We start from the raw sequence: 25,850 nt of genomic DNA on the forward strand, positions 1-25,850 counted from the left end.
ATGCCAAGCCCACCATGAAATGGTTTAAGCAGTGTAGGGCAGGACGTTTCTTGGAAATGGTGTCCCCAGAGGAGGGTGTGTTAAGTTTCTTCAAGGGTCTTTTCAAAAAGACTACTAGCTGTAAGTGAGAACTATGCCGAGTACTGACAACGAAGGGAAAAGTAGGTCTGCAACCAAAGAGTTCTTTCAGGATGGTCGCGCATTTCAATTTCTAGACTTAAAACGTCTCAGCAGGTTTAGCAGAGCAGGGTAGGTACGTCAAACCAGTCCCGCTACTTTTTAGGTGGGAGCAACAAGGCCGCCTGCCCCCTCCTTTCCACGTCCTTTCGAGTACGATTTCCGAAGGGACCTCACAAGACTCACCACCCTCTTTTTACCCAGTTAACAGAAGGCGGAGGGCGGCCGCGCCGCAGGGAGCAGCGGCTGCTCGGGCCGCCGCCCCTGGTGTGGCGCTCGCTGCGGACCGCGGGAGGGAGAGGGGGCGGCGCGGCTGGGCGGGGCGAGGAGGGGGGCTGCGGGGCGCGAGCGGAGGGACTCAGGAATCGCCCGCCTCCCGCCCCGCCCGCCGCCGCCGCCGCCCCAGTCACCTCGCTCTGCGGCCACCCGGCACCAGGAGTAGCCCCAGGCGGCGGCGCGACGGTCCCCGCCATGTCTGCAGCCATGAGGCAGAGGTTCGACCGGTTCCTTCACCAGAAGAACTGCATGACTGACCTCTTGGCCAAGCTCGAGGCCAAGACCGGCGTGAACCGGAGCTACATCGTCCTCGGTGAGTGTGGGGCTGCGGCCCGCGGGATCCCGCCGCTTGCCCGGCCCGGGAGCAGCTGTCGCATCGCAGCTGGGACCACGGGCTCGGTGACAGACGGGGGTCAGTGGCGTCGTCGGGGACAGAACTGGCCGCCTGCACAGGCCAGGGACCAGAGACCGCGCCCGGGGCGGCCCGGTGACGAGGCACCCGGGACGTGGGGTCGGGGACCGGCCGGCGCTGACGTGTCTGCCCTGCGGCCCAGTGCTGCGTGCCAGTGGCCGAGAGCAGAGCTGGCGCCGACCGGCGGGGCCCCTGCGGGAGGGAGCGCGGTCCCCGTGGCGGAGTACCGGGTCGTAGCCAGACCCTCCGCGGAGTTGGGCGCGGGACGGGAGGGGCCGCGGGCAGGCGCCGGAATCCCGGCCTCCCCAGACCCTCCGGGAAGGAAGCGGGGCTCCTGCCTCTGGTGCGCAGCGTGGCGTGGGGCCCCTTGCGGGAGGGACTGGGGAAGGAAGGGCACAAAGGTGCGGCCTGCCGGGTATCCCCAGACCAAAGGCAAAGCCCCGAGAAGGCGCGGGCCCAGCCTCGGTGCGGTTTCTTTTTCTCCAACGCTCAGAACGGGCCAAGCTTTGCGGTGTTGGCGGGGGCTGCCCGGCTGGAGCGCCTGTGTGCCACCCGACCCACTTCTCTCCTCGTGTCTGCAGGTGTCATCGGGCTGGTGGCTTTGTACCTGGTGTTCGGTTATGGAGCCTCTCTCCTCTGCAACCTGATAGGATTTGGTTACCCAGCCTACGTCTCGTAAGTGGCTCCCCCTGCAACCGTCCCTTCCTCCCCTTCACTCCCCCCTTCCCCCATCCAGAGCTGTGCTAGTTACTGTACCATCCCCATTTCCCTGGGAGAGTGGTCAGAGGACCAAAGAGTAGTAACTGACTGCTTAAGGTTACACATTTTAGAGCCTTACCTTGACACCTGATCTCCTGATGACTAGCCGAAATGTATATTTCATCAGCTTAAAGTGGCGGAGCGTGTGCCTTCTAACAGCTGCACAAATGAAAGGCAGAGCAAAGTCGACCTTTACCGGTGGGACGATCTCAACGGGTACAGAGAGCCGATTCTTTCTCCCTAATAATTATTTCAGTGTGTATTTCACCTTATATTTATGTACACAGTAAAACCCCATCAATTAGAGCTTCTTTAATTCAGAGTTAATGTTAATTCAGACACTGGGGAGAATTTTGTCTTCTTTATATTAAAAAGGCTGGCCACTTATTACAGGCAAACGGGAAACACTTATCCTAGTATAAAAACAAAAACAAACCTTATAAAATGCATCCCTAATATATCTCCTTGGTTATATAAATGACCCATTTATATAATTAATCTAAATTACAAGTGAATCTTATCAGATTACCATCTGACTTTTCTGCTGGCTGAGGCTGTTTTTACTCTACAGTGTGTTTAATTTGAAAATATTCTACAATTTCATTTTTCCATTCATTCAATAGGAATTATGCTTCCCCACAAATAAATTTTGTTTTATTCTACAGCTCTTTCCAAGAAAGCTGGTGGGTTTTACTTCTATTGAATTGGTCTGTACAACTTTCCTCAACCATAGGGATAAAAAAAAAGGAAGAAAAAATTTCAGCTGGAAGGCTAAGACACCAATAACACATTATTACAACTGTGTCTATCATAGGCCAGGCTAGAATTTAATATATGACTAGAAAGGGGAAATGTGTTTTAGAAAAAGTTCTGACTTGAAAAATTAAATCGAAATTACGTAAGTAGTAATTACTGAATTAGTCTGGTACAGACACTTAGTGGCTCCAGAAAATCTAGCTGCATATAGGACACTACTTGCTTTTGAATTTGGAGATCTTCTCCAGCATTATCTGCTAAAGTACCATCCACACTGTTTGTGTATACCACACGATTCTGAAGACAGACCAGAAAAACTGGTTTGACTTTCAGATCAATGAAAAAGTTACAAGAATAGCAGTTCTCCATAAAATAATAGATGGTGTAGATAGAAAGTCTGTAGGCAACACTGGTTCAAAATGGCTTGCACATCACTGTGTCTGTGATGATGGACAAAATAACCAGGTAGAACATTCCTTTACTTTTCTTCTGTTTGTGTATTCTACTTGTAAGAGTTCTTTTAGTAAGAAAGATTTTGAAGCATTTTTCAAGTTTGTGCTTTAGATGTTATTGATCACATTTAGTAACTGCCTAGCTGCTTGAATTGTTTTGAACTAGGGAAGACGGTGGATCTTTAAAAATACTGAAGAGCATAAAAAACATTTTTTCCACATCAGTGCTGTTTGGTGAGTAATCTTGTGAGAAACATAACCTTGTCTGTTGGTGTGATTAGATGATTGATACGAGCTTTAGAAAAGTAAAAATCTGTTTCTGGGTGGGATGTGTAGATCTGTGTATGAGGAAGTGGATGTGACTGAAGGCAGACAGGGCTTGGACAGGCTTTTCTTTGACCTAGTGGATTAATTCTAGCAGGAGCCGCTTTGTTTGTCTGTTTTTTAATTAATTTTTATTAGAGTATAGTTGCTTTACAATGTTGTGTTAGTTTCTGCTGTGCAGCAAAGTGAATCAGTTATATGTATACATATACCCACTCTTCTTAGATTTCCTTCCCATTAGGTCACCACAGAGCATTGAGTAGAGTTCCCTGTGCTATTCAGTAGGTTCTCATTAGTTATCTATTTTACACATAGTAGTGTCTGTATGTCAATCCCAGTCTCCCAGTCCATCCCACCCCGCCCTTCCCCCCTTGGTAACCTTAAGTTTGTTCTCTACATGTGACTCTCTTTCTAGCAGGAGCCATTTTTATAGTCATATTTTAAAGTAATTTCAAGCAAGTCAGTTTCAGTTTTTTATCATTTGTTTGAACTCATTCTTTCATTCATTTTCTACATAGTCAATTTAATATTATTGGCTCTCTTTATTTACAAGAAGCTAAGTGTTCGTGTCTATTGCTAGGAATTCTAGGAAATGGTAGAGATGGTCATGTACCTGAGTAGTTCAGGTAAGTGGGTTTTATATATTTTAGAATTTTTTTATTCACCAAGTAGACACACTTTTCTATCTGAGTATTCTGAGGCAAAGTGACATTTGTAGTACACTTTAATAGGAGTTGGAAGAGTATTAAAAATCTAAAAAAGGGGATTTAATGATTTAAATAAACATTCAGGAAATAATTTATGAGTATCTCTAGATTAATATTTATTCATAGGATGCTTCCTTTTGGTACACCCAGCTCTTTTACCTTTAAAATGAATACAAGATCCTATTATCATAAGGGAATTAAGTGAAGGTTGGTCTCTGTGGGTACTTGGATTTTTCACTAAAACAGTGCTTCTCAGCCTTGGCTGCCCATTAGAATTATCTGAGGAGCCTTAAAAAGTACTGATGCCTGGGCCCTATCCCCAAAGATTCTGATGTAATTGGTCTGGGGCGCAGCCTGGGTTTTGGAATTTTTAAAGGAGTCTCATGTGCAGCCCACGCTGAGAAGCCCTGCTGTAGAGCAGCAGCATAACCTGTGCTTGTTACACTTGAAGAGGGGGTGAAAGGGGCAGAAGAACAGCCTGCTAACCCTGGGAAGAGTCCAGAGGCCCACCTGGCCTCTGCTTTGTGAAGGAGGTTCAAGGGCACATGGGATTGTGTGCACAGTAAAAGCACACAGACCCCCAGTTAGTAAACATTCAGGCAATCACTGTTATATTAGTCAAATCAAGTCTGTTCATTGCTTAACCGATGTAATTGTATAATTGTCAGAAAGAAAGTCCTTGTAAGTGGTACTGTTAGTAGCACCACAATCAGTGTTACTTAAGGTGTGATCTGTGACCACTTTAATTGTTCTCCTTGTCTCTTGGAATTCTCCCCAGCCAGAGTTATTTTTAAGAATACAGGTTCATCTATTTAGCAAACATCAAATGCCAACCGTGCGCCAGACACCGTGGCAGCACCTCAGATACACCAGGGACTAAGTTGCACATACTCCCCATCTTTGCATGACTAGTCTACGGGGTAAACTGCAATAAATAGAAAAGTAGTGACAGCGTGGTGAGCCCTCCACAGAGCACCCGCAGGGAGCTGTGGTAGAGATTAACGGGAGGGGCCCCCTGTAGGTACTTATCTGAGCTGCCATTTGAGTTAAGCCTTGAGGGATGAGAAGCTGCCCGCTGAGAGCAGAGTCAGGCGGAGGGAGCCGCGTGTGCCAGGCCCTGGGCAGCCCGGCGCTTGGGCTGTTGGAGGACCTGGTGCGTTGGAAGCTCTGAGAGGGAAGAGGGGCGAAAGAGGACCAGAGAGGTGCAGGTGCCATCAGGCACAGCTGGTGGCTGGCACACCAAGTGTGCATTTTATTCCAGGTAGCTGTGGGGAGTTGGCATGTTTTCTGATTGCCTTGGATGGGTTCTAAGTAGGAGGTGACATGTTAACAATGTACATTTTAAGGTCATTCTGTCTGCTGTGATTCCTGGAAGGAATTGGTGATCCTGCCAAACTATTGCTAATCCCTTCCTTTCTCACCTTTCAGCTTTTGCTCCTGCTGCTTCCTTTCTTTGGGCCACCATAGAGTGGCCCACAGATTGTGCTTAACGGTCAGTGATAGGCTTAGAGGCTGCAGGGTGCAGAAGTAAAATAAGGAAAAGCCCATTTGGCTTCGTAGCTTTTCTCGTGACTCACTACCCGGGGAAATCTTTGGGTGGGGCCCAGGTGCACCTGGCTTCACACCACACCTTGTCATGTTGGAGCACTGGACAGCTGGAGGCCTGGCTAGCCTTCGGGGTGGGGCAACCAGTGCCTTATCAGGTAGCCCCTTCCTACTGGTTACTCTTATTTTCGGCATATGTAATTTCTCTTTGAGAGCAGGGCCATTAATCCTCTACCTCTAAGTTTCCAGACTTTTTGGCCACTCTTTATAGGCAATTTGAAATATAATTCCAGACTTATCATTATCAAGAGCTGTTGACAGAATGACTTTAATCTCCCTACTTCCTTCTATTTCTGAAAAGAGAAGGCAGACTACCGGATAATAATAGGAACCATTATTATTACAGCAGACCTGCCCCTCCCCCCATTTTTTGCTGAGATATAATTTCCATGCAACCCTTTTAAAGTGTACAATTCAGCGGTTAGTATAAAGTTTTGCAACCATCACTGCTTTCTTTCTTTTTTTTTAAATAAATAAATTAATTTTTTTTTAAAAAAGATGATGCAGGAAATATAACAGAAGCAGAAGTAAGATCTCACCCAACAATTTTTATGTAATGTTAAATGTAGCATTACCATTACCATTAAAAAATCTCCAAGGATTTTTAATCTTTTTTGTATAAATAACTTTCACTGCTCTTAAGTTTATGATCCCCTCTCCCGACTATTATTCTCAGGTCAAAAAAACAATGAAAATCGTCTAACAAATAAACCCTTAACAGCCACCAAGTGTGTCACTTTTATAAGAAAATTACTGAAATTTTGAGAAAAATAAGGTAAAATAAACTGGAATATAGAAAATTCATGACACAAAAACTAAACTGTAATCCCTTGTGTTTAAAAATCTTAAAAAAATTTTTTACCTCTGGTGGAGTTCCAGATCCACCCCATTTTTCTCTCACACATTATTATGAAGAGAAACTACTCCAAAATAAAAATAATAATGTCCTGCATACTAAATACAGTCTTTAAAATATGTTCCACGTAAGAGCTCTTCCAAAGAAAAGCCACAAATTTCCTTTAATATGGAAAGTAAGAGTTCCAGGCAAGTATCTCTTTTGTAACAGTAAGTCTCTTAACAGTTTTAATATCCAGGTTTTATAAAACTATTGGCTACCATTCAATCTGAAATGTCTAATCCACAAAAAAACAAAGTATGAATAGGTATCTTGCTAAGTATCAGCATCTAAGGAACTTATTAAAAATACACATGGGGCTTCCCTGGTGGCGCAGTGGTTAAGAATCTGCCTGCCAGTTCAGGGAACACGGGTTCGAGCTCTGGTCCAGGAAGATTCCACATGCCGTGGAGCAACTAAGCCTGTGCGCCGCAACTACTGAAGCCCATGCACCTAGAGCCCGTGCTCCGCAACAAGAGAAGCCACCGCAATGAGAAGTCTGCGCACTGCAATGAAGAGTAGCCCCCGCTCACCACAACTAGAGGAAGCCTGCACGCAGCAACAAAGACCAAAAGCAGCCAAAAATAAATTAATTTATTAAAAAAAGATAATAAAATAAAATAAAAATACACATTATTTCGGGCCCTACATATTTATATGTCTCCCTTGTTTGACTTAAACAGGATAAACATTCAAGTCTAAGAAATATCGTTCCTAACATGGACACCAAAAAGAAGATTCCTATAATAAAATGTTCCCTACTTTTACAGGTTTCACACATTCTCCACAATAAATGAACATTCATTCATATTGCCAATGCAATTTTTGTTCTCTATCCATTATCATAAATTATAAAATGTATATCCCATCAGTTTTCAAAAAGTATGATGGAATAGTAGAATTAAAGATTCCACAAGTTTTTCTTTTTATATTAAAGCCAACTACCCATCTGTTCAGTTTAACTCTTTAACCTCCTTCAAAACCTGTCTAAACTCCTAAACCTAGAACTCTAGTGAGCAAAAGGCTAGAAGCACTTCAGGTGCCAATTAGAAAATACCTGGTCATTTGCTCTTATCATTTACACTATATCAAGAAGATGATTTACTAACAATGTACTACATTAAAATGATAAAATTCTATAATAAAGCCATTGCAACTATCAAATATATCAAAAGAGTAGAATTTTTCTTGTATCCCAATATTTAGTACGTTTGGCCTGTGTAGGAGATCTGGCTGCATCTTTACATAAGACAGCCATGAGAGTATAATCATCACAGAGTGACCAGCGGTTTCTAAGTACCCTGACCTCTCCTTGCTCTACCCTCTGAATTTCCCCCCAAAAGAGGGCTCCCTCAGCCTAATGACTGCAACTATCTACCATTCCCATAGTCAAGTCTCATGGGTCAGATAGAGGTAAAGTGGCAGGGCATGTAATATTGAAGGAATGGCCCAAGATGCCTCTTACCCAGTCTCTCCACAATAATTTTATACTCTTATTTTCCATCTTGTACCTTTATACCCAGCCCTCTGGCGACCCTGCCCCAGTCAGTCAACCCACAGGTACAGAAATGAAAGAAAGTTTGAGCTCCCAAGAGAAAAAGAAAGTTATTTTGATTTCTGTTGCCACATGAATGAAATCTAGAGGCATTTAACATGCAAATATTGTTATACCTAGCAGATGGGTTCCATATGAATATACTTCAAGTACATCAGTGTTTAAATAAGCTGCTGTTGACTAGTATGGAAATCTAAGAATTTACAACATTAAAACCTCAAATACACTTCCTTATAGAGAAACAATCAGACTAGTATACATTTATAATACAGTCAATTTGTAGCTGGGAAATGCCTTTACTAAGATATGTAAATCTTATTCGAGTGCATTTATAATACTCAAAAGTACACTATATAAAAAAAAAATCACAGGACAGTCTTACTAACATCCCCCCCATTGCCTCAAAAATTTTATAATTCAATTTAAACATATTCAAGAAAAAAACCAGTGAGGTCAATTAAAAAAAAAAAACACAAACCTTTACATATAAAAATTAGTACCTGATCCATCTGTTCCTGAACCAGATCTGACAGACCCATCTGTGAAGGAAATGGATTCAGAATCAGAGTCACTAGCCTCACTTCGGGTGTCATAATCATTTCCCTCTTCCTCCTGGTCTCTCTCATCCTCTTCATATTCTTCTTCTTCCTCCTCCTCCTCTCCATCGTCATCCACCTCTTCATCTTCCTCCACATCTTCCACCCCTTCCTCCTCATTCTCAGTGTTGTTGCCTTGCTCGTCGGAAGAACCACTGGTGCCAGTCTCATGGTCAGAGCCACCTTCTTCAGAGTTCACTTCCTCCTTAGAAGACTGGCTGTGTCTGCTTGCACATCTGTCCACTTCAAGCCCAATTCTCTCAGAACCATCTGGCGTAAGGGATTTGACCCTCCTTTCAGGATCCCTTTTCCGCAGACATGTTTTTTCAGGTTGACTCTTACAAGGTTCTCTGGAGGCACTGCTTGACAAACGAATTTTCCGATCAGCTTCTAGACGTTTGTTTCAGATCTTTGATATTCCTCATTTTTATACTCTGTGACTGACTTTCCTTTTGTACTAACCATTCTTTTGTTATTGCTAACTGATGAGCTCAGTGACTTACAAATCAATTGTCTTGAATGAACAGAAGGTTTTTGTTGCTTTGTGTCAGTAGATTCCATTTGGTCACTTTTTCTTTTTGAACCCTTTTTCTCATTTTTTATCTTGTTCACTCTCTGGATTATAGAGTTCATTATCCTGTTCTGGTACTTCAGTCAAAATATCATCTAGAACATTAAGTTCTCCATCTGCTAGTGTTGGAAGGGCTCCTGCAGAGGTGGGGGGCGGCTGTGGCTCACCACGGGGACAAGGACACTGGCAGCAGAAATTCTGGGAGGTCCTCCTTGGTGTGTGCCCTCCTGGAGTCTCCATCACCGCTTTCTAATTCCAAAACATGTTCATCACCCCAAAGGAAACCCTGTACCCATTAGCAGTCATTCTCCATTTCTTCTACACCCCAGTCCTCAGAAACCACCAATCTACTTCCTGTCTCTATGGATTTGCCTGTTCTGGACGTTTCATACAAATGGAATCATATAATAACGTGGTTCTTTGTTTCTGGGGCGGCCCTGCTTTGGATGGCACAGAAGCGAGTCTTTCTGAGAGACCTCTCGGCGAGTGTGCTTTGCTGCACCGTCACATACACAGAGTCGGAGCCCGAGACCGAAGGTTACTGCCTCCCAGTGGTGCCGGAATGTGGAGGCTCCTCCCGCCCCTGCTTCTTCATTCGAGTGCAGTTATGACGGAAGTCTAATGACTTTGCTTTCCATTTTTATCTTTGCCCTGCAGCGAAGGGAAAGGATGAGGGTTGGATTTTGTCCAACTCAGCCATCTTTTTGTTTAAAATTCTATTAAAACGTCTTTTACTTTTCCTCTCATTTATTTCGTACGTTTCTTAAGGACCAGGTGGCCACCTTCCTGGGACTATCAGAGCTGGGCCTTAGAGATCAAACATGTAGTCTGATCGCTTTTCAAAAGATCGAGGGACAGAGAGAGTTAGAAGGTTTTCCAAGGTCACACAGAGGCTAGACTTGTAACTGAGGGCTCCAGACCTACACAGAAATGTGAAAGCACATTTAAGCATACTTTAGTACCAAGCTTGAAAAGATTAAATATGCTTAGAGTCCAGAATTTTAATGTCTGTATTTAATGTTTGGCAACACTTTTCAAATCTGATACCCAATTTAGTGATGCGTCATTTTATCTTCTGTGTGTCCTCACCAGCCCATTTTAACCTTTTGCTATCAGTACAAAGAGTGTTACTGCTTTTAGGTCTTTGCACGGCTGCTGAACACCTGTGCAGCCCTTAATTTAATAAACACTTAAATACCTCTGTTTAAGTGCTTTATAAATATAGCTTATTTAATCCTCATAACAACCCTATGATATAGGTATTATGATTATTCCCGTTTTACAGGTGAGGAAACAGAGAAAGAAGTAACTTGATTAAGGTCTCATAACAGTAGACGGTGACACTGATATTTAAACCTAGGGAGCTTGGCCCCAAAGCCCATGTTTTTAACTTTTCGTTATATTGCTTCCCATATGGCTCTTCGAGTGTCCCACAGATACATGCCATAACCTTATATAGAGATGAAAATTAACTATTGATGTAACTTTTTCTTTTATCAGTTTGACACTGTCAATACAAATACATGATCTTCATGCAGTGTAGTTCTCAAATAAGGTACTACCATCCCAAATCATATATCTGCACACATAGTCATTTGCAGCGTTTTGTGAACATGAGTTAGAATATATTACTAACAAGTTCTTTCTCTTGTTGGCTGTGGTACAGCATTGATTTACAACAGCAGCAATATAGCTCATCATGTGCAGAGACCTGCTCTTTTTTTAAGCAGTGCATGCCCATCTGAAGATGACACACTGCATTGGATCTCCTGAGGAAATGCAGCCTTGTCTGTAGTTCTTTGTCAGGAGGCAACGAATCTCAAGGGGGAGATGTTTGGGGATGGTCCCCCTATGAGGTCAGATCAGAAAAGGGGATCGTGAGGGAGAATATTTGAAGGAGACAGTCAAAATAACTACAAGAATTGTAATACAGTCAACCACAAGTAAAAGCTACAGCATCTTAGCAAATGATGCACAGCAGATAACATGAGGGAATATAGGTTAAAAAGGGTTGAAATCTACTTATTTACAGTTTGCAATGGCAGATTGCTGAACAGGTTCACTACCCAGAGGAGAATTTGGGAAAGTCGCCATGGTTCTGACTGATGGTTCTGAACCACTTTCTGTTTCTCAAGAGCAAGTCATCTGAAGCAGAGCTAGGCTTCCCTAATGTTGCTGGGGGATGTGTATTTGTGGTTGTCTTCATGGACTCATTAGTAAGGGGTGTGTTTGTTTTCTTGTGTTTTTTAAAGAACTTGTACTTATTTTTTTTCTTTTTTTACTCATGAGCACTTGGGAGCAGATATATTTTCTACTAAGCTGCTTATGTTCCTATTACACCAGCTTTACTCTCTGCAACCGTGTGTTCTTTGTTACTAGCGCTTCAGGGCAGAGCTGCTCACGCCCACACTTTCCTTCTCTGGGTAGCGTGAAGCACATGCACATATTCTGGCCTACTGGGCACTTAGACCAAAAATATAACTGGCATTCTGTAAATGCCTTAAGCACCAGTGTAGTCGTAAACATTTAAACGTTTACCTTTGTCAGCTTTTTACTGGTTGTGTTTTTACTTAGTATTATGGCTAGCATTACTGAACTATTTTAAAAGGAAGGAGTTGTGGAGAAAACTTAAATGCTGATAATTAAAGCCAGCGTTTTGGTTACGTTTTTGTTTTTTTCCCTTTGCCTGTGTCATAGAGAAAAGAAAGTTTTGAGGAGCAAATAAGATTTAAACAATTTATTCATGATCTAGTTTCTGGGCTCTAAAGCAGTTATGGAGGGTGATCTTATTCCTAAGACTCTGTTCTGGAGTGTTCCCTATGAACTTAAATGAACTTTTTTTGTTCTCTGTATGGAGGCCCTGGAGATAGGGTCTATTTGTCCTTCTGAGCTGCGTCCCTCTCCTCCCGTTCTAGAGCTCTCTTTTTTAGGACTTTGAATGAGAACTCTGTTTTTCAACTTAATATCCTCAGATAGTATTTAAAACAAGTATAAATATTTATGGGCCATTTTAAGACATTTAGTGCCTATCAATAATATTACCAAGTAATTAATTTTTTGAATAAATGATTATAGCAGAAGTTTAAAAACAATTTCAAAAATTGCTAATGAAATTACTTTTGTAGCAGTTGAAATATAAGCAGGGGCTGCAGAAACCTATCCTGATTTCATTCTAACACTCCCTGATTCCTGGAAGTGGAAGAATCAGGGAGTGGAGCTATCATGCGTCCCTCTCACATGGCTACTATATATATCCTGCAGCTTCTGGTAGTTTGGCTAGGTGATCTAGTAAAGGGATCACTTACACGTCAGAGGTAACTCTGGACTGCTGTCTACATCTTGATGTGGCCCTCTTTTGTCTGGGAAAGGTCAGTTTAGGTTGTTCTTGTGCAGGTTGTGAGGGTGCTTGAGCACAAGTTAAATTTTCTGATGCCAGACCTGACATAGATATTATATATACAGAGCCATCAATTTTATTGACAGAGGGTTGTCCCAGTAGGATTTGCATCTGCTGTTTTTTTGTTTGTTTGTTTACTGAAGTATAGTTGATTTACAAAGTTGTGTTAGTGATTGCAATGTGGTGTACAGCAAAGTGATTCAGTTTTACACGTATATTCTTTTTCATATTCTTTTCCATTATGGTTTATTACAAGATATTGAATATAGTTCCCTGTGCTATGCAGTAGGACCTTGTTGTTTGCATCTGCTGTTTTATTGCTTCAGGCGTTCATCTTTTTTAGCTGTCTATTGAATAGTCTAAATGCATTCTGTTTTGAGTTATAAAATGTTAGCTAGGAGAGGTCTTAGAGATCAGGCTGCTGGGGCTATAGCCATCTTTAACGGATTTGGAAACCGAGGAGACAAAATGAAGTTTTATGACTCAGGTCACAAGTCTGTTGAGGCAAAGCCAGGCGTAGGTGTAGGGGTGCCTGACTCCCCTCGCCCGCCCACTGCCAACATTCCTCATGCTTTATATTCGACTGTGACTGAAGCTTCCATTTTGCATTAAAAAACAAAATGGTGAACAGTTGACAAATAAGATCAGTATAATTAAACACAAAAATATTTGACCACTAAATGACTGCTTTTGGTTTTTTTGTAATTTAATCTCCGTTAGAGATGTTTTACAGACTCATCTTAAAATGCATTTGCTTGTGAATTTACCTTATATCATGCATTTCATTAAGTTAGTCATTTTATACTATAGGAGAACACTATATTAAAAATGAAAGGAGCGTGGTATATTTTTTCATTGTTCTTGTATAGTCATCTTATAGTTTCTACATATTTAAGAAGCATATTTGCTGCTAGTGATTGTATCTCTTTTGTGGTGGGGAGGAGGATTGGGCATGATATAAAACAGTAAATAAGCAGATTGGTTTTATTGTATGTTTAGTTTTTTCCCTTTGTTTGTTTGATCTCTTGCTCTGTTGGTTCTCTCTCTTGCTTTGAAAGCACACCTACTCTGCAGTGAAAAACAAGTGTACTTTTCTGAGTGCCCATAGTTTCTGACCTTCTTTTTTCCATGAAGAAGAAAAATCTTTTCCTTACTGGCATGGAAATAAAATACTGTTCATGTCTTAAAATGTGTGATTTTTTTTCCTTCTAATTTGACACACTGTATGTGTCAAATAATATTTGCAATGGCAGACTGCTAAACAGAGGTAATAGGAAATAGGAAAATTATTTTGAGCTGTTAGGAATTCCTGCTTCCCATTCTCTAATAAACACAGCCAAAAAGCAGTCCTACACATAGTGGGCACTGTGGATGGTCACACTGTGTGTCTGCTGTATCAGAAAGGATTATAAACATTATGGTCCGTATTCTTCATATTCATGCTTCAAAGACTCTACCTTGAACCCTGGAATATTTATTATTAAACATAACTTACCACGTTAGAAATAAAACAAAGCAAATGGACCCAAAGTAGATTCCTTTCTGTTCTTTACCAACAGCACATCTCAAAGCTTTTTATTGTTATAGGTTATTTTCATGAACTGCTTTTTTGATGTCCTGTCTGGTAATATAATCAACTCATTAAAATTAAAATCCTATTGATGAGTACAACTGGTTTCAGTAGTAAAGCCATGGTCTGAAGACATATAATATTACTTAATTTTATGTCATTTGGCTAGTGTGAACTGTAGTGGCTAAGTTACATATGAACCATGTACAGTACAGGTAGTGTGTACCTAAGTTTCTTTGGTGTGAGTGATCAGAAACATATGTACATGGACCTGATAATTACTAGTTGAATTAACCCTTGGGGAAATAGATTAACTTTTATAGTACTCAATTTTCTCATATGTAAAAGGAAGGGATAAGTTAAACACTAGCACAGGATCAAGATTTTAGTAAGTGCTTAATTAAGTGTGGCTACTTTTGATTAACATACAAAGAGGAAAACTGACAATCATAGTCATGGTTGTCTAACTCCATGTCATTGAACTTTAAATGATTAAGGAAAAACCTCCCAAGTAGTATTTTCTTTCACTTATTTTTTTCGCTTACTCTTTTTCTGTTCCTTATCTTACTTTTTCCTGTACTTAGATCAGCAGCTTAAGACTTTGTTATTCTAAGGCGCAATAAAGTACCATAAAGTTTTCTTCTTCCACGTTATAAATATGTGATATGGCCAGTGGTTTTTTTCTCTTTTGGTACAGTGGTATACATGTTCCTAAGCCCTGGGCATTGTTTAACGACCAATTTTTAAATATTAAACCTATTTTTTACTTGTTTTGTTTCCATTGAGATTTCCAGTTTCCCATAACTCCTCCATTGGACCCCTCCCCAAGCACACCTGTGCTGCTTACTTAAGAATGGAGTGATCTTTTGACTGTTTTTGACTTTATGTCCTTGAGCATCACTGTTTTGGCCCCAGAGCTTCAGTACAGTGTCAGTGCATGGTCAGTGCTCAGCATATGCTTGCATCCAAATGAGCCTGTCACTGACAGTTGCGGTGGATTACCTAGACAGGGCCTCTCTGGCCATTTCACTTCACCCCCCACCACTAGGAATTGAGTGGAGAAAAGTAGAGCCAGTTAGGTTTTTGGTTTGTACTGATGGTAAACAATCTTACTTATTTTTTCATTTCCTTTTTATCTTAAGAAAAATTTTAACAAAGAAGATTAAGCCAGACAGTCTTATTCCCTGTTAGAAGCTACCTTTAAAGTAGACCATTTGGAATATAGGACATAGGAATAAATAATTGCAAAACTTCTCAATGAGCTTTTTGTATTTGTCATCTATCTTATGCTTCTCCTTCATTGTAGACATACATGTATATAATACTAAATATAATATACACACAGTTTATCCTTCATACTATTGTAGGAAATTGACATTTTTCAACTTAATGACATGAATGAGGTTTTGAAATACCCATTAACCAGGAATAACCTTTGAGTCTGAAAAAGTTAATATAGTGTTAAAAATGCTTAATTTGTAACTACATCAAAGTAAGAGAATGCAACATCCATCCCAATGATAAACATAACTAAAGTCGTCATTGATGGAAGAAGAAAATCTCAGTAACAAATATCTATGACATATCTCAAAGGCTTAGAAAACAGCTTTCCTCCACATATCTGCTTTTCCTATTTGCTAGTTTTAATTTCTTAATGATATAATGATAGAATATTTATAATAGTAAATATTAGGTAAAAGTTGGGTAGCATATTATTTGACATATTATTGTTTATATTTGTTAATTGTTTATACCTCTGAAAGCTATTTACATGTTACACATAATAAACATGGACTTTGTCCTAAAAAGACAAGAATTAGAGACAGAAATATAAATAGGTTGTACAATTCATATATAGAAAAGCATTTTTATCTATTTTGCTTACTAATAACATGAATCTGAATTAAGAGGATGTGTGTAAAGGTGAATGTTTCCCTGATGGATGTGTTGTGTCTGAAATAATTCTAAAAATAGTATGGAGGGTTATCTCTTTCCTGCCCTCCTACGTGAGCATTAACTGTAAACAATGATATATTTAATCAATAGATAAAATAAAACCTCAGTAAGGGAAGCAGAGCTGTTTCTGACAGTTACCTAGATATCTAACGTAAGTTTGGTTTAGAAAGCTTTTGGTGAGGCCACTCACCTTTTATATCAGGGTTCAGTCAGCTGCTTCCATTAACAGTGGCCTGAGCCACTGAATTAGCATAATAAAAAGTCTGGAGGTTGATATTCCAGGGCTGGGACAGCAGAGGGTCACGCTTTTTTTCTGGTGACCTTGGAGTGCTGGCTTTCCTGCCCATGCCCATAGCTCCAAGGTATCACAAGACTGTTGCCTCCGTTAATGATTTTTGAACTAGTTCATCTCTAAAATACCTTCCTTTTGCCTCACAAAATTATTTAAACCCCTGGACTGTCCTTAGTTTACATGATTTTGTTCTAATAAAGTACTCAGGGGATTTGCAGTTTAGTGGTGCCTGTGGGTCAAAGCATATTTAGGTTCTCTGAATGATGACTCTTAATTTGGGAGGGAGAGGATGCTGGTAGCCCAGGACTGTATTTGCTCAAACTTTGGTTTCTTCACACATGTTTAATGCTATCCTTCGGCCGTTTTTAGTTCGTGATCTTGCGTTTAGAAAAAGCAGCAAAGAAAGAAATAGATGAGCCAACAAGGTAGAGGCAGCCAGTACCAGTCACTGGCGCTGGGCGGTCTGGACAAGGGCTGGCCAGTGGTTACCTCCCTATCAGTACCAATCCAATACCAGCGTCAAGACTTTTGGCCAGTCCTCCCCTGTAGCATGGGCCTGAAAAATGTTTTCAGCAGCGTCCAAATTTGTTGCCATTGACCTGCAAATAGGATTTTTGGATTTCAGCTAACCCTTTACTCTCTGTAGCATTTGGGATTTGGAGAGTGAGGTACAATTAAAATTCACGAGTAATTCCCTAATCACCCTTTAGCCTTATTAACAATGCTATTAATCCTTTACCCGTTGTACTTAGCCAGAAGGACTGGAGTGTTCTTATTGCTCTTTTCTTTTTAATCTCTTGCCTCCCTGTGATAATAATAAACTATCACCACCATATTATAGTTACTACCTAATAAGGTAATATTTCTGAGTGCTTACCCTGTTTAAGTGCTTAACATGTATCAACTAAGTTAATCTTCACAGCAACACAATGAGGTTTATCATCTCTACTTGACAGATGAGCACACTGAAGCCCACGGTCATGTGTTGGGTTGGCCAAAGGTTCATTCGGTTGATGAATACGTTGTTCAATAAAGTTCTTGGTGAAAATGAAAAATGCGTCTACTTAAAACCAAACGAACTTTTTGGCCAACCAATACCTAGTAAGTGGTAGAACCAGGATACAAAGCTGCAAGCCAAGAATGGTGAAATGATGAAAAGCCAGGTGAGCATTGGGAAGAAATGAAGGGAAAAGCCTGGCTCTTTCATAGTTCAGTGTAATTAATACTTTTTTGATAGTTTGCTTTGTTTAAGGAAGAAATCAGAATGAGTCAATCGCATATGATGGGCTGTGTGACTTTCTTTTCTCCCTCTGTGTCTTTCTGTGTGTATTGAAGCCCTTTTAATGCCTTAAAACACAATAGATTGTGTCTGATCACTGTTAGAGAGGTTTGTTTGTTAGAAAATCATGAGCTGTTTCTTCAAGAGAGAAATTAAATGAATGTGTCTGCTGTTCACTTTAGTGTTTGTTTTTAACAAAGCCCTAAAGAGAGACCTAGTCTCATAGGAGAAAGTAGTTGTATAAAGTCTGGTGCCCTGTGGTTTTTTTTCCTTCCAAACAGAAATATTTTTCCTCACTTTCATTATTAAAAGTAGTACATGCTATATATGTATAACTGATTCACTTTGCTGTACACCTGAAACTAACACAACATTGTAAATCAACTATACTCCGATAAAAAAAAAAATAGTACATGCTAGCAGACTCACAGAGAATAAACTAGTGGCTACCAGTGGGGACAGGGAGGGGGGGTGGGGCAATATAGGGGTAGGGGATTAAGAGGTACAAACTGTTAGGTATAAAATAAGCTACAAGAATATATTGTACAACACAAGGAATATAGCCAATATTTTATAATAACTATAAATGGCATATAACCTTTAAAAATTGTGAATCTCTGTACTGTACACTTGTAACTTATATAGTATTGTACACCGGCTGTACCTCAATTTAAAAAAATAGCACATACTCATTGTAAAGATCTTAAAAAAGTAAAATTCTGCAATCCCAATACTCAGGATTAACTGTATACAACTTGAAATATATATTTCTGAATACCATTTTTGGTCTGTAAACACATGCAAATATATATCTTTCTTTTTTCTTTTAAACACAAAATTAGTAATCTCTTTTGACATAGCACTATATCTTGGACATCTTTTCCTGTTAATATCCTTTTCAAAGGCTTCAGAGTATTTCATTGTATGGATACACCCAAATTTATTTAAACAGTCCATTCTGCCCTTAAAAGAATGTGTAAACACATACTTCTATAATCTTTTTTTTTCTATAATCTTTTAGTTTGAGTTGAGATTCATTTTAATATCACTCTTTCCTCTTTGAACTTCATTTTTTGTGTCTATAAAATGTAGAATTTGAACTAGTTCTTTAAGATATCTTCCAGCTCAACATTCTACAATTTCTGATTCGCTCAGTGAATTTTTAGAACTGCTAGCTGCTCCCGTAATATTGCCAACCATCTTCCTCACCCTAGGCCCATCTCCTGCTCACCCAGGCCTTGCTTCCTTTTGCCACCTGCTTGAGGGAGATGAAGCTCTGCCTCTAGAACATGGCAGGTGGCTCAGGAGAGAATAAGGAACCACAGCTCTGGGCTTAGGTGGCCAGGCTTTGGGCCAGTGGTGAGAATGTGGCAGTAACAGTGGGCAGAGAGCAATGTAAGACCACGGTGCTCGTCTTTTGTGAATGTGTCCTTCCCAAACCCCTGGGAGTAGTTCTTAGCCCAAGGTCACTGCTGACACCTGCCATTTGAAGACAAGGTGGCACTAGAGAGATAGTGGCCCAGGACTGTGGAGAGAGTGGTGGAATTGCTGTCAGCTGCTGTTGGGACAGTTCCAGAGCTCCTCTAGGATTGAGCTTTTCTTCTCTCTTGGCTTCTCATTCATTGCTGGAAAGGGGTAGCCTCCCCTCTGGCTATAGCTGATGGGACCCAAATCAGTCATTTTGATTTTCTGTCCTAGAAATGACATGACGAAGTGGTACTGAAACTGGAACTTGGAGCTGGTGATTCTGAAACTTGGCTGTGTGTTAGGATCGCCTGCACATGTTCCTAAAAGCACATACCTGTGCTGTATGTGGTAGAGAGTTTGAGTCACTAGATCTGAAGAAGGACCTGGGCATGTATGGTTTTTAAAAGTTCCCAAGGTGGATGTGGATCATTATCTAAGTTTGAGAACCAGTGGACCAGCAGCGGTGCCCAGCCTTTTTGGCACCAGGGACTGGTTTCGTGGAAGACAGTTTTTCCACGGACGGGGCGGGGGATGGTTCAGGCGGTAACGCGAGCGACAGGGAGTGATGGGGAGCGGCAGATGAAGCTTCAGTCGCGCACCTGCTGCTCCCCTCCTACTGTGCGGTCCGGTTCCTAACAGGCCACAGACTGGTACCCAGTCCACGGCCTGGGGTGTGGGGCACCAACTCAGAATACCATCCTGTTCACTTTTTTTTTTAAATTAATTAATTTGTTTATTTATTTTTGGCTGCATTGGGTCTTCATTGCTGTGCATGGGCTTCCTCTAGTTGGAGCGAGCAGGGGCTACTCTTCCTTGCGGTGCATGGGCTTCTCATTGCGGTGGCTTCTCTTGTTGCAGAGCACGGGCTCTAGGCGCGTGGGCTTCAGTAGTTGTGGCTCGCGGGCGCTAGAGTGCAGCCTCAGTAGTTGTGGCGCACGGGCTTAGTTGCTCCGCGGCATGTGAGATCTTCCCGGAGCAGGGCTCGAACCCATGTCCCCTGCATTGGCAGGAGGATTCTTAACCACTGCGCCACCAGGGAAGTCCCATCCTGTTCACTTCTAATGATCCCCCCACCTCAAGGAAGCAGGATAGAGGGTGGAATGGTCCTTTAGGAATCTGGATGTTGAGACTATGACCTTTTCTCCTGTTTGCTCTGTGCCCAAGTTAACCTTTCTAAGCCTTGATTTTCTCCAATAGAGGACTCTGGTCCCTTCCAAAAGTAAGATTATGAACTCCTTTTGTATTTATATTTATGCTATAAATATTTAATTTATTAGCTGCCCACTTAGCACCAGACACTTTGCTAAGTGCTGTGCAGTCGGGTAGTGAGTGGTTCTCCCAATTAGGAAAACAGCTTGGGATAGAGAAACAGACACAAGCTTTGTTGGAGTCAGTCTTGGGTGTAAACCCAGTCTCTGCTATTGCAGCTGGGTGCCCTGTCCATGTTATTTTTCTTCCCTAAGCCTCAGTTTCTTCCTCTCAAAAATGAGAATAACGTTACCTATTCCATAGGGCTATTCTCAAGGTTACAATAAATAATTTTTAGGTTCCTACCCTTCCCATTCTTTAGCTTTGCCACTTTGGCTAAAGACCAAAAACTACAAATGACCTGAGGATAGAGATTGCATCTTAGGATTTCTTGAATCCCCTGTGTTGCCTGAAAAGTTGATACATCCTCATTCTGATACGTGAGTTGAAATACCATTTAGCATAGGTACATGGCAGTAGACCACATTGTCAAAGAATCACCCACGTGCAGAGGGCCAAATTCGAAGGCTTCTCCACACCAACAAGCAATTCTCAGATGCCAGCAGAGAGTCCAAGAGTTCAACTCAGTTCTGACACTTTCTACCCGGAGATAGAATCAAATTCCACAGGTAAAGGGCTCAGTCCAACAAGACTGCCTTCCACTTCAGACACCAGTAACAAGCCCGGGTTGTTAACCTGTGCTTCTGACCAACTGGCTATAAATCAGAGGTCCCGACGTCCCCCTCTTCAGGTTCAATTAGAATGGCTCACAGAACTCAGGAAAACCATTTACCCACTAGATTACCAATTTATTATAAAAGGAAACAAATCAATAGCCAGATGAAGAGATACATAGGCGAGGTCCCAAACAAAGGAACTTTTGTCCTCATGGAGTTTGGGGTCCAGCACAGTGGCACAAGGAAGCATTGTGGTTCCCCAACATGGAAGCTCTCTGAAAAGGGACAAAAAGCTGTCCTTTGGGGTTTTATGGAGGCTTCAGTACATAGTCATGACTGACTAAATCATTGGCCATTGGTGATCGATTTAACCTCTAGCCCCCTCCCCTCCCCAGAGGTCAGCAATGCGACTGAAAGTTCCAGCCCTCTAACCACATAGTTGGCTCCAGGGACATCCAGCTCCCCTCCTTATGTGCTTTATAAAAGTCACCTCATTAACATAACAAAAGACACCTTTATCCCTCTCAACACTTCAGAAATTGCAAGGGTTTGGAGAGCTGTGCAGGAACATGGATGAAGACCAGATATATAAGAAAACTATATTTTGGTCTTTTGAATGACCAAATATATATTTTGCTTATAAATCACAATTTTGCATCCACTCATTTGGACAAGAAAGTATATACGTAAATAGCATTGAGGAAATCCCAGTATTAAGCTCTTTTCTTCTCTTACCTCTTTGAGTCTTAGGTTCCTCAACTGTACACTGAGTGGGTTAGATTATCTTTTACGTTCTTTCTTGTTCTGACTAGCTTATGATGTTATGACATGTAGACACATTTTAAAAAATGAACATTGTGCTATTTTAAATTAAAACTAATTAAATACTTCAATAATAGAAGTTCTATTTAAAAAATCTCTTTACCTTAATGAGACTCTGTGATCTTTTCCTGTCTTTTTTCCTGGGCCTTGCTTTTCTACAAAGTTGTGTTCAATATGTGTGTTCAATTTTGAGTTCTTCCTACTTTTCAGTGTTACTATAGAGTGTTCCAAGTGTATCAGCATGGAAACTTTTGAATTCATATTGTTGATAAGTTAGGGAGCTTATTCCTTGAAGGACTGAACTTGAACTGTTAGAGTAGTTTTTCTGTTTTTGAATCTGTGGATCTTGACTAACATCTTAAAAATAATGACATAACAGTCTTGCAAGGCAATAGAAATAAAAGCGAAAATAAACAAATGGGACCAAATCAAACTTATAAGCTTTTGCACAGCAGAGGAAACCATCAACAAAATGAAAAGATAGACTACAGAATGGGAGAAAATATTTGCAAATAATACGACCGACAAGGGATTAATTTCCCAAATATACAAACAGCTCATACAACTCAATAGCAAAAAAACAAACAACCCAATTAAAAATGGGCAGAACCTTACATAGACATTTCTCCAAAGAAGACATACAGATGGCCACTCGGCACTTGAAAAGATACTCAACATCACTAATTATTAGAGAAACACGAATCAAAATTACAGTGAGGTACCATCTCATACCAGTCAGGATGGCCATCATTAAAAAGTCCACACTGGGCTTCCCTGGTGGCGCAGTGGTTGAGAATCTGCCTGCCAATGCAGGGGACACGGGTTCGAGCCCTGGTCTGGGAAGATCCCACATGCCACGGAGCAACTAGGCCCGTGAGCCACAATTGCTGAGCCTGCGCGTCTGGAGCCTGTGCTCCGCAACAAGAGAGGCTGCGATAGTGAGAGGCCCGCGCACCGCGATGAAGAGTGGCCCCCACTTGCCGCAACTAGAGAAAAGCCCTCGCACAGAAGTGAAGACCCAACACAGCCATAAATAAAAATAAATAAATTTAAAAAAAAAAAAGTCCACAAATAACAAATGCTGGAGAGGGTGTGGAGAAAAGGGAACCCTCCTACACTGTTGGTGGGAGTGTGAATTGGTGCAGCCACTATGGAAAACAGTGTGGAGATTCCTCAAAAAACTAAAAATAGAGTTGCCATATGATCCAGCCATCCCACTCTTGGGCATATATCCAGATAAAACTATAATTGGAAAAGATACACATATCCCAATGTTCATAGCAGCACTATTCACAATAGCCAAAACATGGAAGCAACCTAAATGTCCATCAACAGATGAATGGATGAAAAAGATGTGGTGTGTGTGTGTGTGTGTTTGTGTGTATACACACACACACACACACACAATGGAATATTACTCAGCCATAAAAAAGAATGAAATAATGCCATTTGCAGCAACATGGATGGACCTAGAGATTATCATACTAAGTGAAGTCAGACAGAGAAAGACAAATACCATATGATATCACTTATATGTGGAATCTAAAATATGACACAAATGAACTTATCTACGAAACAGAAACAGACTTGTGGTTGCCAAGGGGGAGTGGGGGTGGGGAGGGATAAATTAGGAATTTGGGATTAGCAGATACAAACTATTATATATAAAATAGATAAACAACAAGGTCCTACTGTATAGCACAGGGAACTACATTCAGTGTCTTGTAATAAATTATAATGGAAACGAATATTAAAAAGTATGTATACCTACTCATATATATAACTGAATCACTTTGCTATACACCAGAAACTAACACAACATTGTAACTCAACTATACTTCAATAAAAAAATAATAATGACATAGAATGGAATTGAAAATATCAGTGGTTTCATAAATGTTTGTTTCAGTTTATATTTGTGTGTGGATGTGTGTTTGCTGGTTAGTCATGGACTGCTTTGGTTCCCAAAACTAAGACCTTAAGTGAAATATAACTATGTATCCCCTCTGCCCAGGATGGATGTGTAAGAAACAAGTTTTTATCGTAGTGATAACTTTTAAAATCCAGTTAAATATAAATAGATAAACCATATTCTATACCAAATAAAGCACAGAGGGGAAAAAAACCTTACGTGTGAAGGGTATACATTTGTTAGTTCTTTGGTTCACATGCTTGCCTATGCTTTTCCTTTGGCCTTGTGTTACATCAGCTAGCTTCTACCTGAGGAAAGCTAAAACACAAACACAGTCCACATGTGAGAAGCCATTATTTTATAATTAGCTGCCTTCAGTTCATTTTATGATTCTGTGTTTATTCTTGATGCTCAAAGCAGCATTCATTTCATCACTCCCTCCTCTCCTTTTCCTCATTAGCAGTCATCTCATTCAGCTATAACTTTTACCCCCTCGTCATCTTCTTAAAACACTCATGCAGGCACACACACCTACACCCACGGCTACTTCCAATTAATTCAGAGGCGTTCTTAGGGAATGACTCAGCATGATTCATCAGCCTGTCTCTTTGGTGAACCCGTGTTACCAAGTAGCCAATGTATTTTTAATAGTTAACCCATCGCATAGGCCAAACAAGATTCAGGTTTCTTCTAGTTTACTGTTGTAGTCCAGCTCAGGTACGATAAGTATCCAGGCATGTATCAGGATAGGATAAAAAATTATGGAATTGAGGTTTAGAATGAAGGGATTCCCAGGACTGGAAGAAATTCCTGTGATGCAGAAGTAAAAGAAGGTTATTTTAAATTTAGTTCTATTCATTTACAGAATGAATTTTGTTTAAGCATTAGTAGATACTGAGAAAGTCATATTATTCACCGATAAGAGGAGGAAAGGTCACAGCCTGAGGATCACGTAATGTCAGTCGAAACCAAATGGACACCATGATGTTTGTTTTCACCTCTTTGTAATGAAGTGTGTTGTGAACTTTGGACAGTGCCTAAACTATATTCCAGAAGGTCTTTTATGGAATGCCTACTCACCATGATGTACTTCAGTTATTAAAAGTGCATAAGAACTGAGTTACATGAGTGAATTATTGATATATCCCTAGTGGCAGGACCCCACTTGAGAGTGGGGATTACTCTAGTTCCCAGTCATTGGTGGTGTTTCCTGGAGCCTTCGTGGAGACTCAAGCAGAGTGGAGATCCAGGGGACAACTGGTGCTGGTTTCTCTGGTAACCAGAGAACTGGTAACAGGTAGTTATAATGGCTTGTCCTGACATCTCTACATTGCTGCCTGTTTTCATGTTGTACTTTTGCATCTAGTGACATGATGCATGCATTTGCCTGAGTTTCTCAGTTGGTGTTGGAGGACAGCTGTGAAAGTATAATGTTTGAAAATGTCTCATTGAGATCTTACTGCATGATACCCTTGCTTTTGTATTGCCTTTCAGAATTAAAGCGATAGAGAGTCCAAACAAAGAAGATGATACCCAGTGGCTGACCTACTGGGTAGTGTATGGTGTGTTCAGCATTGCCGAATTCTTCTCTGACCTCTTCCTGTCATGGTTCCCCTTCTACTACATGCTGAAGGTACGTTGGCTTTCCTGAACTGCCGTTTTCTTCCATCTGTGTTTTTGCTTTGCTCCCTACCCCTGAAATAAACTCCATCTCAGGACCTATATACAAGGAATAGGAACAGATGCTTGAATGTTGGACATCTGTGGCTCTGCCTCAGATTAATAAACAGGAAGACAGGATTCAACATGTCTAACTTATTTTGTATATTGTCTTGGAAACAGCCAAAGCAATTTTGTCTTTACAATGTGTTTGATAATAATAAAAGATGGAAATACTGTGAACTAGCTCAAGCATTGCTCTTTGCCAAGATCCTATCTTTATGCTCTGTTGTCTGTGTTTGATGCGTCAACATTGTAAATGTTACCAAGTCATCAATTATTCACAGTGGTGTGCTGGAGTCATTATTTCTGGAATAAAATACTTATTAATAGGTTTGGAAAAAGCAGATGTGAAACGGGCTCTCTGAGGAAGTCATTTTAATAACTCTGGCAGGTGCAGTAGTCTGGGATCAGCCCTGCCACGCC

At 40.9% G+C, this 25,850-nt stretch overlaps 1 protein-coding gene across 1 annotated transcript in view; it reads left to right on the forward strand.

Moving 5' to 3' along the window:
* Nucleotides 1-538: 538 nt before the first annotated feature.
* REEP5 (receptor accessory protein 5) overlaps nt 539-25,850 on the forward strand; it is a 42,202-nt gene continuing 16,890 nt past the window's right edge. Inside the window, exons 1-3 of the mRNA XM_059916879.1 lie at nt 539-766; nt 1,447-1,540; nt 25,200-25,338. Coding sequence (XP_059772862.1) covers nt 649-766; nt 1,447-1,540; nt 25,200-25,338 — 351 coding nt within the window. The 5' untranslated portion in view covers nt 539-648. The remainder of the gene's footprint in view (nt 767-1,446; nt 1,541-25,199; nt 25,339-25,850) is intronic.

The sequence above is a fragment of the Balaenoptera ricei genome, chromosome 3 (assembly GCF_028023285.1).
Source record: "Balaenoptera ricei isolate mBalRic1 chromosome 3, mBalRic1.hap2, whole genome shotgun sequence".
Classification (NCBI taxonomy): domain Eukaryota; kingdom Metazoa; phylum Chordata; class Mammalia; order Artiodactyla; family Balaenopteridae; genus Balaenoptera; species Balaenoptera ricei.